The sequence below is a fragment of the Theropithecus gelada genome, chromosome 2 (assembly GCF_003255815.1).
Source record: "Theropithecus gelada isolate Dixy chromosome 2, Tgel_1.0, whole genome shotgun sequence".
Classification (NCBI taxonomy): domain Eukaryota; kingdom Metazoa; phylum Chordata; class Mammalia; order Primates; family Cercopithecidae; genus Theropithecus; species Theropithecus gelada.
The window spans coordinates 187,687,962-187,703,980 of NC_037669.1; the positions used below are offsets into that span (position 1 = coordinate 187,687,962).

At 35.9% G+C, this 16,019-nt stretch overlaps 1 protein-coding gene across 1 annotated transcript; it reads right to left on the reverse strand.

Annotated features, from left to right (window-relative positions):
* Positions 1 to 1,551: 1,551 nt before the first annotated feature.
* UTS2B (urotensin 2B) lies at positions 1,552 to 15,433 on the reverse strand. Its single transcript, XM_025377668.1, has 5 exons — positions 15,284 to 15,433; positions 11,242 to 11,340; positions 9,710 to 9,747; positions 8,169 to 8,259; positions 1,552 to 1,598 (listed from the first exon to the last, which is right to left on the reverse strand). The coding sequence occupies exons 1-5, from the start codon at positions 15,384 to 15,386 to the stop codon at positions 1,573 to 1,575; spliced, it is 357 nt and encodes a 118-aa protein (XP_025233453.1). The 5' UTR covers positions 15,387 to 15,433; the 3' UTR covers positions 1,552 to 1,572.
* Positions 15,434 to 16,019: the final 586 nt, after the last annotated feature.

Genomic DNA, 16,019 nt, shown 5'->3' on the forward strand with positions numbered 1-16,019 from the left:
AGCTGGGACTGCAAACACATGTGACGACTCCTGGCTAATCTTTGTATTTTTTGTAGAGATGGGATTTCACCATGTTGCTCAGGCTGGTCTCAAAACTCCTGGGCTTAAGCCTCATGCCCTCCACTGCCACCTCCGCATTCCAAAGTGGTGGGATTACAGGTGTGAGCCTTTGGGCCTAGCCTTTAATTATTTTTTTTTTTAGACCGAGTTTCACTCTTGTTGCCGGGCTGGAGTGCAGTGGGGCGATCTCGGCTCATGGCAACCTCCGCCTCCTGGGTTCAAGTGATTCTCCTGCCTCAGCAGGGATTACAGACATGTGCCACCACACCCAGCTAATTTTGTGTTTTGAATAGAGACAGGGTTTCTCCATGTTGGTCAGGCTGGTCTCAAACTACTGACCTCAGGTGATCTGCCCGCCTCGGCCTCCCAAATTGTTGGGATCACAGGCGTGAGCCGCCATGCCCGGCCCCTTAATTTTTTTTAATAGATTAAGCAATATTATTCATTTTATCTTATAAGACAGCTTTATCTTAAGCACCACACAATGTTACTTAGATTAAACTGTATCTTCTCCTCCCCATATTGTAAAAGGTGGTACGTAGACTGATCTGGTCAGCTATCACAGAGTAAGCTAGCCATTAATATTCTTTCATTGTAAAGTTACTTTGGCCATATATTTGTGCCAGCACAGATTGTAAACAAAATTGAGGTTGACTATCCAACTTTTAATTGACTAAATAAATTTGTTTAGATGTAAGCAAGGGCAGTATGATGTATAGACGTGAAACAAAAACTAATCAAGAGAAAGCCAACGAATTTTTGTGGTTTTTGTTTTTTTGGTTTTGTTTTTGTTTGTTTTTTGGTTTTTGGTTTTTTTTAACCACATTGTGTCTAAACTCTTACAAGCATGCTGAGAGTCTCAAATAATTTCTCATGTTGTGGAGAAGGCAGACATGAAAATTAAGAAAACAAAAGGCAAATCATTATTTTAAGAAAATTTTCTTAACGTTCTATCTTTAAGACATCTAGTACTTTTTCCCCAGAGTTTAATAAATGTGTTTCTCCTTTAGTAATGTATTCATTTGTTGGGGTAGTCTCAATGACCATTGTTCAAATTCATAGAAAAGAGAGGTGGCCAACACAGTCATAAAAATGAGAAAGAACAATAATGCATATTTGCCATGTAACATGAGACAACATAATTTAACCTTCCAAGATGCTTTTCAAAATGTTTTAATTAATAGTTCAGCATAGTCACAACAGGACAAAACTTTACATGAGCAATGAATTTATAGAAAGCATACAATAGATACAGCATTTTCAACTCTAGCTCTACAGACCCATTTTGATAATGACATGCCATTCAAAAGTGCAACTGATAGTGATTATTCACAACATAAACCTTAAGCTTATTACAATTGACTTAGTAACAAGAACAAGGTAAAAACATCATATGCAGAATAAATGCCAGTTTCTTTGTGATTGAAACAGCTACAATTTTAAACAGTAGAGTGGGTAGATACATATCTTTTCCTGATATTCTTATCTTTCTTTGCATCCTGAGAAAAAGCTTTAAACACAGTATTTCCAAAAGCAAGCTAAAGAAGAAAACAAAATACCTTTTTTATTAGAAGAATATTTGATAAAACTTTCTCTTGAATAAACAGCTTATGTGTGGCTCGATGAGAGAGTGAAGTTTTTAAAAGGGACAGTCAATGTGGTAGCTACTAGCCTTATGTGGATCTTTAAGTTAATTACAATTAAATAAATTAAAAATTCAGCATCTCCATCATACTAGTCATGTTTCAAGTGCTCAGTAGCACTTGTAGCCAGTGATTACCATAATGGGCAGTACAAACTAGAGAATGTTCCCATCACAGAAAATTCTACTGGACAGCACTGTTGTACATTATAATACATATAATACAGTCTAGAGAATTCGATGGACTGCCCTATGAGATTCAAACCTCTATTTTACACTTGAGGTAACTGAAATACCAAAAAGAAAGTCACATAAGTAAAAAAGCAGTGCTAATGACAGTCTATTTATTGAGTGAAAAGGAAGGAAGACAGTTTGAAGGTCACTTTGCAGACCATAAAATGATATTTAATTAACTTCATTTATCATCACATTTAGCCTTCCCACTCTGATCATAAAATGATTCTTCAGAGAAATCAAACCAAATATATTGGCATTTCAATCTTCAAATATATAAGTGAATCATTTTAAACCTTCTGTAGGTTGTTACCGATCACTTGACTTAGAGAAGTTGCATCTGGCTAATTATCAGCTTCTCTAATTTCCTTTTACTTAAAGACCTTATAAAACTAAGTCCCTTGGGAGAAGGGTCTTTGATTCATTGTTGATCAGCAGTATTTACAGTGAAAAAGACTTGAAAAAGATATAATCTCTCATTGAAATGAATGATAAATTTCTATCTGCTTGCCCAGGTTTTCCTCCCCAAATACACTGTAGCCCCTGTGTTTATCACCACATATAAACAGCGTTATGATATCACTCAGAGCCTATTTTTCATTTCTTCAAGAGCCACAGTTTCCCTTAGAAGCCACATTCAAACCCTGCAAAAGCAGAAGTCTATTTTCAGACATTGAAGTGAGGCGCCTCACCCACTAATCTAACCGTCTTCTTTTTTCTCAGTCTTTTTTTTTTTTCAGATGAGGCTTCTCACTATGTTCCCCAGCCTGAACCACAGTGGCTATTCATAGGCATGATTATAGAGTGCTACAGACTCAAGTGATTCTCTAACCTCAGCCTCCTGAGTAGCTGGGACTACAGGTGCATGCCACCATGTCTGGCCAATCTTCTTCTTATAGTATGCTTTGGAAAGTTATCATCACTGTTCTTTCTGTCCTTTCAGATGCCTTTGAATATCTGAGTCTGGCAGAAGAACATAAACTTACACTTAGCCAAGACTTATACCACATGAACAGTTCGATTAAATATACAATGGAATAGAGTTTGGAGAACTTTTTGGATGTGGTCAAAGGGAACTGTCATGAGTCATATTGGTGGTAGAGCCAATTCCCCAATGTTTATAGCGTGCACCAGTTATCATTTACATAAAGTAAAACCCCAACCAACTTTCTCGTGTCACTTAATGGCTGTCTTGTTAACTCTTGTATTCTCTGTTTTTAGCATGATGCTAGGAGTTGAATAGCTATATTTGTAGCAGATCTCTATCGACAATATATTAAAAGATTAAAGAAAGGTACAATATTTCATAGTAAGCATAAGTTTTTACTTTCTTAAGCTGGATTTCTGGGTCTATTTCATCTTCATATGTTGTTATTCACAGTGGTTAGTCTCTAGTTATGGCAACATTAGAACACTTCATGTGCAATGTGGGTTATGTTCAGCTTTGTCACCCAAGCTGGAGTGCAGTGGCACAACCATAGCTCACTGCAACCTTGAAATCCTGGGCTCAAGGGACCCTCCGGTCTCAATCTCATGAGTATCTGGGACTACTAATGTGGGTCACCACACCAGGCTAATTTTTTAATGTTTTTGTAGAGACACAGCCTCCCTATATTGGCCAGGCTGGTCTCAAATGACTGGGCACAAGTGATTCTCCTGCCTTGGCCTCCCAAAGTAGAGGGATTGCAAGTGTGAGCCACTGGTACCTGGCCTACAAACATGTTGCAGTATCTACTTGCTTAAAAATAAATAAACAAAAAGGGTTTTGTGTGTGTCTGTGTGTGTGTGGTTTTTTTTTGGATGCTTTCAAATCATTCTAGCTGATGTACCAAATTTTTTTCTATTCCTCAGCACAAAATTCTTTAAGATAATTTTCTATCGCCAGTGGTTCCAGTTCTATAGTCATGTTTTCTTTAACAAAAAGTTCACCAAACAATCCTTGGCAAGGCCATTAATGACCTTTCCTCCACTGAATTCGACTGGAAGTTCTCAGTCCTCATTTTACTGGATCTATCATAGTGAAACCAGCCCAATAGTCCCATAGACAGTTGTTTTTGGATAATCAGAAATTGACCCTTCTGCTGTTAAAGCTTAAAGCTTGTATTTGTTTTAGCTGAGTTTCTTCCTCAGGAAACGACCTTTAGGCCTCTCAAACAAAGTGTCAAAGGGAGGGTGCAGTGGCTCACGCCTGTCATCCCAGCACTTTGGGAGGCCGAGGTGGGCAGATACGAGGTCAGGAAATCGAGACCATTCTGACCAACATGGTGAAATCCTGTCTCTACTAAAAATACAAAAATTAGCTGGGGGTGGTGGCTGCATGCCTGTAGTCCCAGCTACTTGGGTGGCTGAGGCAAGAGAATCGCTTGAACATGGGAGGCAGAGGTTGCAGTGAGCAGAGATCGCACCACTGCACTCCAGCCTGGTGACAGAGCAAGACTCTGTATTAAAAAAAAAAAAAAAGTATCAAAGAACTGAAATTCACGAGATCACCACATCCAGACAATGAGATATTAGACCCCTCATTCATCATGATTGCTTCCTTGCCTTTCTCACACATAGTTACATTTCTTCCCTGCTATATAAACCCTAGTTTTAGTGAGTTAGAGAGATGGATTTGACACTGAGCTTCCATCTCCTTGGCTGCAGCACCCAATTAAAGCCTTCTTCCTTGGCAATACTTGTCTCAGTGATCAGCTTTCTGTGCAGTGAGTGAGCTGCAGGACCTAGACTGAACCCCTGGTGTTTTGGTAACAATAGCTTTGGATAGACTTGAACTCCTTTTTCCTGGAAACAGTTTGTTTTTTTTTTTTTTTTTGAGATGGAGTCTCACTCAGAAACAGTTTTTTTACTTGACTTCTGGGTGTTGCTTTCTTGCCTCCTTCCTTGTACCTACTCCTACTCAGCCTCTTTTGTTGATTCTGCCTCATCTGCTCAGTTTCTGCCCTTGGAATGATCTGGGCCTCAGTCTTTAGATATCTTTTCTTTATATTTGGAGTCACTCCCTAGATGGTCTCTTCACAATGCCAAACAATATTTTTATGCGGATAACTGTCAAATGTGTATCTTTAATCTGGGCTGATTGGAGATATAAATTCATATTCACTAACTTCAAATTCATACATACATTTAATCTCCTACTCAATTTACTACTGGAAGATTTTATTATCTATGGCATAACAAACCCAAAATATGTGGTAGGAATACAACTCTTCAACTATTCCTAAAACTTCTCTATATTTCCTAGGCATCCCACATCCCCATTAAGTTAAATTGGGATCATATGCATAGCTCTTGCAGTTAAAAGCATATTTACCTGCTTCATCTGTCTCCTGTCCTACTATAGGTACATGGAGACCATGTGTTCCACATAGTGTATGCATGAAGTGAAGGAAAAATAATCAGCATATGTAAGACTTCATGTAAACTCGATCAAAATCATAGAAAGATGCAGGACTGAGATTTAAAGGCTATTTTGTTAGCTTGCTTAGCATATCCCAATATACAGTTTGATAATGTGAAGTGAGGGTGCTGCTCTAAAACATACCTAAAATCTGACACAGTATCAGCAACTCATTAATGGCAGATATGGAAACTGATATCATAGGTTTGAAAAATTAAGAGGTATTTTATTAAATGACAAAATAAGTGGTAAAACTGGCATCTGCAACAGCTTGGGATTCAGACCATGTGACTAGAGCTCCTAGAAGAAAGGCTGGAAAAGAACAAATTGGCAGGCAGTATGTTCAGGTTGCCGTTGATTGCAATTATCCTTTCTCTGTTCCCCTGCTAACTGTTGGATTTGTATGGGGTGAATAATAACTCTTCTTTTCAGTTAATAGGTCTGTGAATGAAGAGTAGCTTGGCTGGGCATGGTGCCTCACGCCTGTAATCCCAGCACTTTAAGAGGCCAAGGCAGGTGGATTACTTGAGGTCGGGAGTTTGAGACCAGACTGGCCAACATGATGAAACCCCCATCTCTACTAAAAATTCAAAAAAACTAGCCAGGCTTGGTGGCGGCACCTGTAGTCCCATCTACTCAGGAGGCTGAGGCAGGAGAATAGCTGGAACCCGGGAGGCAGAGGTTGCAGTGAGCCAAGATCATGCCACTGCACTCCAGCCTGGGCTACACAGTGACAGTCCGTCTCAAAAAAAAACAGTGGCCACATTATATCTGATGAAGACTAGTAAATGTATCCTGCAAAGCCTGTTCTTTGTGCTGAGTGCAGTTACTAGTAGAGATCTGGGGTTGTCTCTAACGAGAATGAGTTGGGAATAGTCTATGTTTTTAAGAAGAGATCGAAGGATAGACTATGATAGAGGCAGTGCTCACCAAGTACTATAAACACTTCCTTATGTTTACTAACCTTCCTTGCCTTATGTTGGTGGTAGTCTGTGACTAATCCCGGCCAATGGACTTCAGTAGAAATGATGTGTGCCCCTTCTGAACTGAGGCAATTGAAAACTGGGATGTATCCTTTATCCTCTTCTGTTTTGCAATGTTGGAGGCAGTTAAGCTGTATCAACATTCTAGATGACAGGGCTACAGAATAGAGCGGTGCTGTGCTACAAGCATTGGACTTGATTCTCGATTTATTACACTATGTCTCTGAGATTTAGATTAAAACTGTTAACACATAATAGCCTAAGCTATACTGATTCAGGAAAGGTCCAACAAATCTCTATTTCAATCTTTCTCTTGTACTTTCTTCTCCAGTTATCCTTGGCTCAATAAACAGAAACTGTCCTTTGTTCCTCGTTGCTCAAAACAAAAACCTTGGAGTAATTTTTGACACTGCCTATTTTTTATACTTCATGTGTAATTCTTCAGCAAAATTCGTTGACTTTTATTCAAAATATATCCCGAATCAGACCAGCCTGACCAATATGGTGAAACCCATCTCTACTAAAGATACAAAAATTAGCTGGGCGTGATGGTGCATACCAGTAATCCCAGCTACTTGGGAAACTGAGGCAGGAGACTTGCTTGAACCCCAGAGGCAGAGGTTTGCAGTGAGCTGAGATTCTGCCATTGCACTCTAGCCTGGGCAGTGAAACTCCATCTCAAAAAAAAAAAAGTCACTAAATTCTCTCCCTCCTACCCTCCACTTCATCTTCTGCCACTTTATCCTTCAGCCTTACTAGCTAAGTCACTTAGCAGTTGGGTTATTTTCAGCACGAAATTTAACCCTTCTGAGATGCAGTTTTCTCGTCTATAAAAAAAGTCATATTAATAGCCATCGTATGGGATTCGTGTAGAAAATAATTGTAGTAATAATGATCAAAATAATTTTTTTAAGTTAAGCTTACATAGTACTTACTACATACCAGGAATTATTTTAAGTTAAGTAAATTAAATTAACTCATGTACTCCTCTCAACAATCCCATGAAAATTAATATTATTATCCGCATTTTTAGGCAAAGAAAATGAGGCAGAAGAAATTAGATAACTCTCCAAGGTTGCGTAGGTAGTCAAAGTTAAAATTTGAACCCAGGCAGTCTAGCTCTAGAGTCTGAATGCTTAATAACTATATTTTGAGACATTAAAATATAAAATGTCTGGTATGTGTTCAGGGCTTGACACTGGTCCACCTTCTTCCCTCAGTAATATTGTGAAAATATGATTTTACAGAAGTTAAAGACAAATCTGGTATAGGGGACAAGTAAAAATAAATATGCCTTAGGAAATCTCTCATCACTACATGAATAAAGAAACAGTAATACGATAATTTTCAAAAATAAAAACAAAGGCAGTAAGAAACAATAATTTCCTAGGAAAAATTATCCAAAAGCATAATCCAAAAAAGTAATCTTTCTAAAATAAAACGCTATGAATCGAACCTTGGAACAAGTGTTATAGCAATGAAGTTTCCCCTTATGTCAGAATAGATTCTGTGAAATTTCAAATTGACTTAAAAGGGATTCTTTCTATTTGTGGTCTTTGCTGCTTCAGTGTTTAAGCCAAAATAGCAAGGGTAAGCCAGAGTTTATGCAATAGGGACCTATTTTATTTAAACCTGAGAAGTGTGAACTTGCCCCCTGTTGTAAATACCAGAAAGCTCAAATACATTTATATGGTAACACTTTTATCGGAATATATTTTTTTAATATGAACCTTTTTATTGATCACCACCACAAGATTAAGAAATGTCAACTGAATCATCTTCCTCTCAGAAATAACTGCAAAAATCATCTTTTGGAAGTCAATCTTAAAACCTTGAAATAAAAGCTTACCTCGTTCGCTAGGATGAGAAGAGAATAGACCATCTATAGCATAGGACATCTCAGAATCCTTCTCCACTAGCTGTTCTTTTAGTTTTTCCAGCTGATAAAACTGTAAAATGATAATTAATTAGTCTTGTATAAAGCCATGCTGTTGGCCAGGCATGGTGGCTCATGCCTGTAATCCCAGCACTTTGCGAGGCCAAGGTAGGCAGGTCACAAGGTCAGGAGATGGAGACCACCATGGCTAACACAGTGAAACTCCACCTCTACAAAAAATACAAAAAATTAGCCGGACATGGTAGCGGGCACCTGTAGTCCTAGTTATTTGGGAGGCTAAGGCAGGAGAATGGTGTGAACCCAGGAGGTGGAGGTTGCAATGAGCTGAGATCGTACCACTGTACTCCAGCCTGGGCAACAGAGCGAGATTCCATCTCAAAAAAAAAAAAAAAAGCTGCTCTTTGTTGAAGAAGAGGAAAGATAAAAGAAAGAAAAAAGGAGAAAAAATGGACAAAAGAAAGGAAGAGAGAAAAAGGAGGAAATGGAAACAAAGAAAGAAAAAAAACAAAAAAGAGAGAAGAAAAAAGGGAACATTCATTTAGGGGCTGACTAGGAAAGGTACATGACTCAACAAAAGATCAGAAAGAAATAGGTTTTGGGCAAAAGGAAATCACCTCTAGCTGTTAATGGGGAACCTGTAGATACAGCCTGTGTACTTGGACTTTATTTTGTGTCATCTATAATGAGCAGGTCTTTTCAAGGAGCTACAAATTATTATGTCAATGCTTGGATTTCCTGAATTTTTTTGTCTTTTCTAGTTGGAAGGAAAAAGTATTTAGAGGCCCTAAGATGTCTATCTAGAATTCTACTTATTTTAATTTTTAACAAGGTTATGAATTGCCTTAAGCCCTGAAGAACTAACTACAAAAGTAGGGTTCAGCCTGAACCACTGTTTATCTCCATGTTGGTGCTACTCAAAAGAGAATGATGAGAATAATTCTCTCTCCCAAACGGCCATACGGTTTGCAGAATAATGGAATTGCACAGAGAAAATGGTGTTGCTAGGGGCCCCCATCAAAAGGGCAGCACTTCAGGCTCTTCAAACCAGCTGCTTCAAGCCAAACAGCTCTGCTTTTACATGTTTCATTTGCTGGAAAAACACAACATTTGGGGGAGAAAAGATTCCCACTGTTTAAAAACAATAACTTCAAAAACATCCATCTATTTATAGCCTCCCATTTTACAGATGAGGAGATTTCAGTCTAGAGAATTTGTTTGCCCCAGGTTTCATAGTTTGGTAATTGCAAAGCTAAAATTAGAATCCAGATTTCTAGACATTAAATAGAAAGATCACTTCAGCCATAGTTTTGTTTTGTTTTGTGTTAGTATAATTTGATTTTTCTTTTCCTGTAAAACAGCTTCACCCTTTGTTTAGCAGGAATAGAAGTTTTACATTGTAGTATTAATAATTTCTTTTAAAAAACATTGTGCCAAGAAGAAATTTCCTTATAATTGTTGTTAAAATTGATCATTTAAGTATTTCACATTCTCACCTGGTTAAGTTCTTCCAGTTTGTTAGGCAATGCTAGATCTGCAAGACATATTTGTCATATGAAAAAACGTATATCGCAAGTGATATTTAATTTGCTTCAGTACACACATTTAGAATCTTATGTAGAAAGCACAGATCTTTTTCGTATGATTTGACATCATCCACCCATTCCTAATACAAAATCTCCAGTATATTTTTTCAATGCCCATAGTATTGAAATACAATCAGTTATGACATCTGAAATATCTAACTTTCAACAATAAGTACAAAGTTTTTCTAAAGTAGACCATAGTTCTAACATGACCTATGATTTAGAAATAAACCATTTTTGCTGGCATGTGGAAATTCTCATAAAACATTAAATGGGAAGAAGAAAAGCAGGCCATGTATCCTATGCATAATTCAATCAAGAAGAAAATTCTCTTTTGGGAGGCCGAGACCGGCGGATCACGAGGTCAGGAGATCGAGACCATCCTGGCTAACACGGTGAAACCCCGTCTCCACTAAAAAATACAAAAAACTAGCCGGGCGAGGTGGTGGGCGCCTGTAGTCCCAGCTACTTGAGGCAGGAGAATGGCGTAAACCTGGGAGGCGGAGCTTGCAGTGAGCTGAGATCCGGCCACTGCACTCCAGCCTGGGCGACAGAGCGAGACTCCGTCTCAAAAAAAAAAAAAAAAAAAAAAGAGGAAAATTCTCCAAAATACTAATGCTAACTTGCTCCAGGTCTTAAAATTTGGGTACAAATTTTTTGTTTTTACAAATTTCACTTATTTTTCAATAGGAATATATTACTTTTAGTTTAAAAACCCTGAATTTTAAAAGTATTTATTAAGTTATTCTTTTAACTTGCATTTTGTTGTCTGAATACAGACATTTTTAGACTACTTCAGATGTTGTATGGGTGAGTAGCACAGTATCATTTGGTCACATTTTCTCTTAGGCTAGACTTGCTAAATTTCTGACAAAATCTCAGTCATTTCTTGGAAGACAATCTGATGGATATTTGTAAGTCAGATTATCCTGTTCTTCAAATAAAAATAATCTCAATTGGTGTAGCCTAAATTTTTCATTCATCATCTGTACTCCAATCATTTCTTAAAATTGAAAGATTTTGATTAAAATAATGCCAAATTAACTACAACAAAGCTGCAGTTAATTTGTGAAATTTCTAGAAGAAACCTATAAATATAACATTTTTGAAACATTTAATAAAAGAAAATACTGGTGGTACTAGTGGAGAATTGCACAGATGAGAAGAAAACATGAATAAAGGTAACCATTTTTTTTTATTATATGGTTACCAATCGCATTAGGACCCTCAAATTGACCAAAATAGGCTTTTAATATTTGTTAATAACTCTATGGATTTAACATAAATATAAAACAAAAAAAATCACTTAAATCTTTAGTGTAACATGCAAAGGAGTAATTATTTCATTTAATATCAATTAACATTTAGAAACAGCAAGTCTCAAGACAAAATAGATTCTGTTATTTTTTAATAAATAGAGCTTGACTTTATCCTTAACTCACCAGTGTTGAAAGGTCTTTGGAAATCAAAATTTTTATTCAGTAGAGCCAGCAACAGTTCCTCACGATTTGGATAATTTTTATCTGGAAGTATTTCATTTCCTGTAATGATCAAAAACCACCAGTTTCAATCTGAGTCACCGAAAATATTTCTAATTAAATTGGTCTTACAGGCAACTATCAATTTGTATATTTAACAACAAAAGAAATGTAGAGAGAGTGTATAATCCAAAGGGATGGGTCATTAAAAAAAGGATTGAATATATATTGAATGAATATGGACAAAGAGAGACAGACACAGAAAGAGAGAGAATATATGCATATACCTGGAGGGTTGCACCCTGCAGTTTTTCCTGTGATTATTTCTGAGTAGGAGAATTGGAGGTGAATTTTACTTTCTTCTTTTTAATCTCTGTTTCTAGAATGTTCTACTATTTTATTTAACATAAGTATAAACTAAAAGTAGTTTTCAAAAGAAAAAAATAACATTTTATTTTGTGGTTTTATTTGATATACACATTTATGTATAAGCCAGTTCATGTTCCATGAATTTCCTTTAAAACATCCAAGGAAGATTGTGGCAGAGCTAGGATGGTATCAGCCTCTTCCGAACTGACATGTTTTCATCTTTGTCAATTTACCTCACAGTCATTCATTCCTCAGCTGCCTAAATGTCTCAGTACTAAATTATCTTCATTCTGGAGTAGAAATTGAGACAAGAGACTTCTAGCAAGCTATAAAACATGAAGATTCAAAAAATATCCATTGACAAATAATTCAATTGAAATAATAATTAGTATATTACAATGAACTTTAGTGAAATGGCCTGAAAAACCAAACCTTTATCACATAATTTCTGTAAGATCATTTTTTCTTCTCACTGCCTTCTTGTACTGTTAGAGTGTGAGTAGAGGCAATATTAATAAGATTTAAGTTTAGGAGTGAGTACATGGTTTCAGCTAGAGAAACGACTTATAAGTTGATTAGACTATTTCTTAAAATCACCTGTCTTTCCTGTCTCTACAAAATGTTAGTTGATAAATTGAAACAGTTAAATGGCTAATTAAAAAGAAGAAAATGAATAATTTGGGGTAGGTGACAGAATCACAATTTTCTACATTAACCAAAGACACTTAATTGTTGCTCAATTCTTCAATTTTCTTTGCTTCATAAACATAAAAGTTATTGGTGAAATTTTCTTTTGAGTATTTAAAATACCAATAGATTATCAAATTTTGCTCAGCATCAATTTTACAAAGACTCTCAGAGATAGTTCAGTTTAAAAGAAAGACATTATTATGAAATAATGTAATTTTTATTTTAACCATTCATTTAAAATGTTAAATTGTAATCTTTAAAATGTTTTCATTGAAAAAAAGATAGGATATTTCAGAGCCAGATAACAATAATTACTTGTTTCAGAAAGACAACTATGATAAGAGAAACAGATTCATTACCTTCAATTTAGAAAATGTATGTGACTAAGAGTAATCTAATTAGAAAAGTATGGATCTAAAGCTTTTTTCCCCTTAATTCACAGTCCATTCCTCTGCATAGTTAAGTGAAACATTTTTCAAAAAACAAAACTGATAGATTTGCCTTTCTTTATTAGTCTTGCTTCCAATAATTATACCTCTATAACTCTTTGTCTTCAGAAATTCCTCATCACTATCTCTTAAGAAAAAACACCTCTTTTATGGGAGTCTCTGAAGAAAAACTTTTCTCAAGGAATTTTAAAAAGTTGATTTCTGAAGTTAAGATACTGGCTAAAAAAAAAAAAAGCAACAGAAAAATGAGTCTTTTGTTTTTCGTTTTCATACTTAGTTTTAAAACAGATTTAAAACAAAAAATGATGTTCCTAATGTTTCTATCTTTGAACGGTTAACATTAATAAAGGAAATATTTGAATATAAAATATCTGAGTGTAGACATACATTTGACACAAGAGATGGCAAAGCTGTTCCAACATGAGAGAGTATTTTTGTAAATATTACACACAAAATGGTGATTCGTTACTACTCGAGATACTGAATCTTAAAAAATTTAGTTGTCTCTTTGCTTTCCATTTACGTGGGAGGGTTTTCACTGCATAGAGACAAGAAATTTTACCAGAAAGAAATCTGGAAACTCCCAAAACGACTATATTCCCCAAAATAAATTTCCCATAATCTTCGTGGTCATGATACTCTTTCTTCCTCCGCTGTGTTAGGCAGTTTGCCCGATTTCAGGCTCATTCCCTCAGGCACACTTTTATATGGCCCCTACCAGATGTAAGCTGGGAGGATTGTGCCATTTGTCTTGGCGAGTTCTAACACACAGAGAAAAGCTGATAACCCCAACTTTGTAGTCTATGTCAGCAGATCAATGCTTATTTTAAAATTATATTAAAAGACTAAAAGAAGTCAAATAGTGAATTTAAAAAAGGTATACATGGAGAAGAGCTCACTCTAATCGTGGACTATTTAGATAGAAAATAACCTTATTAATAATTTAATCTTCCTTATTTAGATATAGTAAAACTGAGATCAAAGAGGTCTCTGAGAGAAATAGTTCCACTGTGCTGCCAGTGATATATATGCATATAACTGTGTGGCATTCTGAGGTCAGACGTGTTATTTAACCGTAATCTAGCAAATGCTTTAGAGGCAGATTTTTCTCTATTTCATAAGCACATGAAATTAGAAATTACAGTTGCCTAATCCTAATTTTGCAAAGTCTTCAGCAAATAATCACATTTTTCCTCTCATGTTTACATTATGTTAGAAACATTGGAAATTTCGTTATTTCCTAGAAAGAGCAATGGAGACCGACCAAATGCAATGATTGTGGCTGGCCAAAGACAGAATGTGAGTGTCATGGATAAAATCCAGAATCTTTGATTCCCAGGCTTGTATTTAGGTCCCTGAGACTACTTGTTTTTCAATGGGTAAAATCCTCATAAATAAATAATAAGGGATTATGCAATTTTATTTCCTCTGCCAACAGAACTACTCTACTTTTTATTGACTGAGGTAACAAGGTCTAGTAAAATGGAATTAGAATCAGAAATTGGAAACTTGATCTCTTTTCTCAATCTAATGTCATGTAAACAAAATTTATTACATTCTGTCTTAGTTCCCCTTAAGTAAGCTGAGAGTAAAAGGTTATCTCCCTCTTCCTGACAAGGAAGTCAGTTAGATGAGAGAAACAGCAAGAATTTCAGGCTGGAAAAGACATTAGAGAACATTACTTTAAGTCACTATTTTGGAAACATAAAGCAATGTATTAAAGTTTCAATGAGGCTAGGTTGTTTGCCTAATAAATCACTACTAAATCTCGCTCTATGAATTCTCAGTTTAAGAGCTACCTTTTCTATAGAAGAACCAAAAATTTTAAATAAAAATTATATACATTACAATATTAAGAGCAGAAACTTATTTTCACTAATTTTATCATGGTGTATATTTTCTAGCTGTCATAGATGGAATTATTTCATTTCATATAAGTATCCTAAGTATGTTGGAAATGTGATAAAAAATGTGTAATGTAGGTGTTAGCATTGCCCTCCTGAAACTGCTATGATTTCCCCCAATGCTTTATTTTCTGCAAATCTCTGCAAATACAAGTTTCTATTTTGATGTATTTTTCTTTGTTGTACTCTTTTCAGAAAGAACTTACTAATAGTCTTGTAAGATGAAAATCTCCTTTTCCTTTCCCCAAGAGAGAGTTCTGAAATATGAAGAATATAATACTATTGATACATTCCCAATCTTTGGTCATGGACTACAAATGAGAAACAAGCACCCCAATATTTAAAGTATAGTTGAAGTGAATTTAGTGCAATATTGGATAAAATTAATTTGGGTAAAATTAATCTACTTGAAAAGAACAGCATTGAAGATGACATTTAATTCTGACCAGCAACTACTTAAGGAAGGTTTGGCTGTTAACTAATATTTATTTCTTACAACATTATTTCAACAATGGCAGAAAAATCAAAGTTGTTCAAGTAGAAATAGAAGAATTATTTACCTGCCTGCAGGATTTTAAATTGATGTGCACGTACCTTGGGTAAAATATGGCCGTCCATGCACAGATTGTAAAAAGATCAACACAGATGACAAAGTTAGGAGTCCAAAGCAAAGAGTGCTTGAGAGGATCTTGTTCATGTTAGAAAACCTTCTGGACTAGCAAAGAAAAGGACTTTCCAGGTTAAAATGGATATTTCTATGGCTTTGGAATTCAGTACAGCTTAGTTGCAAAAGGCAAATGTGCCTCGGTTACGAATGCTCTGGATGAAGGAAAAAGAAAGAAAGAAAACAAACCAATAAAATGCAATGCACCCTGTCCACATGATTCACTACTTGGAGAAGTGACAGGTTCGTTAGAGAGTCAATGGCAGGAAGAACCCAATCAATACATCTCATACCCGCCCATTTCACTAAAAGCAGGCGTTTCTAGGCATGCCCACACATTCAAATAGATGCACAAGGATGAAGCAAAATCTCTTGAAATAAAAAACTGTTGGATTTTCATAACTTATGGTTTAATTTCCTGATTCCAGGATTAATTAATCTCAAATCTTATTAATACTAAAGCTGAGAGCATAGAGGGCAGGTGAAAATGGGAACAATGTCTTTCATTTGACATCTTCCTGATAGTGATGTTATTTGCAACTATCACTTTATCTTTTTTTTTTTTTTTTTTTTTGAGACGGAGTCTGGCTCTGTTGCCCAGGCTGGAGTGCAGTGGCCAAATCTCAGCTCACTGCAAGTTCCGCCTCCCGGGTTCATGCCATTCTC

Excerpts from the sequence above, each read along its gene's own strand:
- UTS2B (XM_025377668.1), bottom strand. The coding sequence starts at position 15,386 with ATGAACAAGATCCTCTCAAGCACTCTTTGCTTTGGACTCCTAACTTTG. Across the intron at positions 11,341-15,283 it reads ACGGCCATATTTTACCCAAG|GAAATGAAATACTTCCAGAT; the intron begins GTACGTGCACAT and ends TGATCATTACAG. Across the intron at positions 1,599-8,168 it reads TTCTCATCCTAGCGAACGAG|CTTGCTTTTGGAAATACTGT; the intron begins GTAAGCTTTTAT and ends TTTCTTCTTTAG.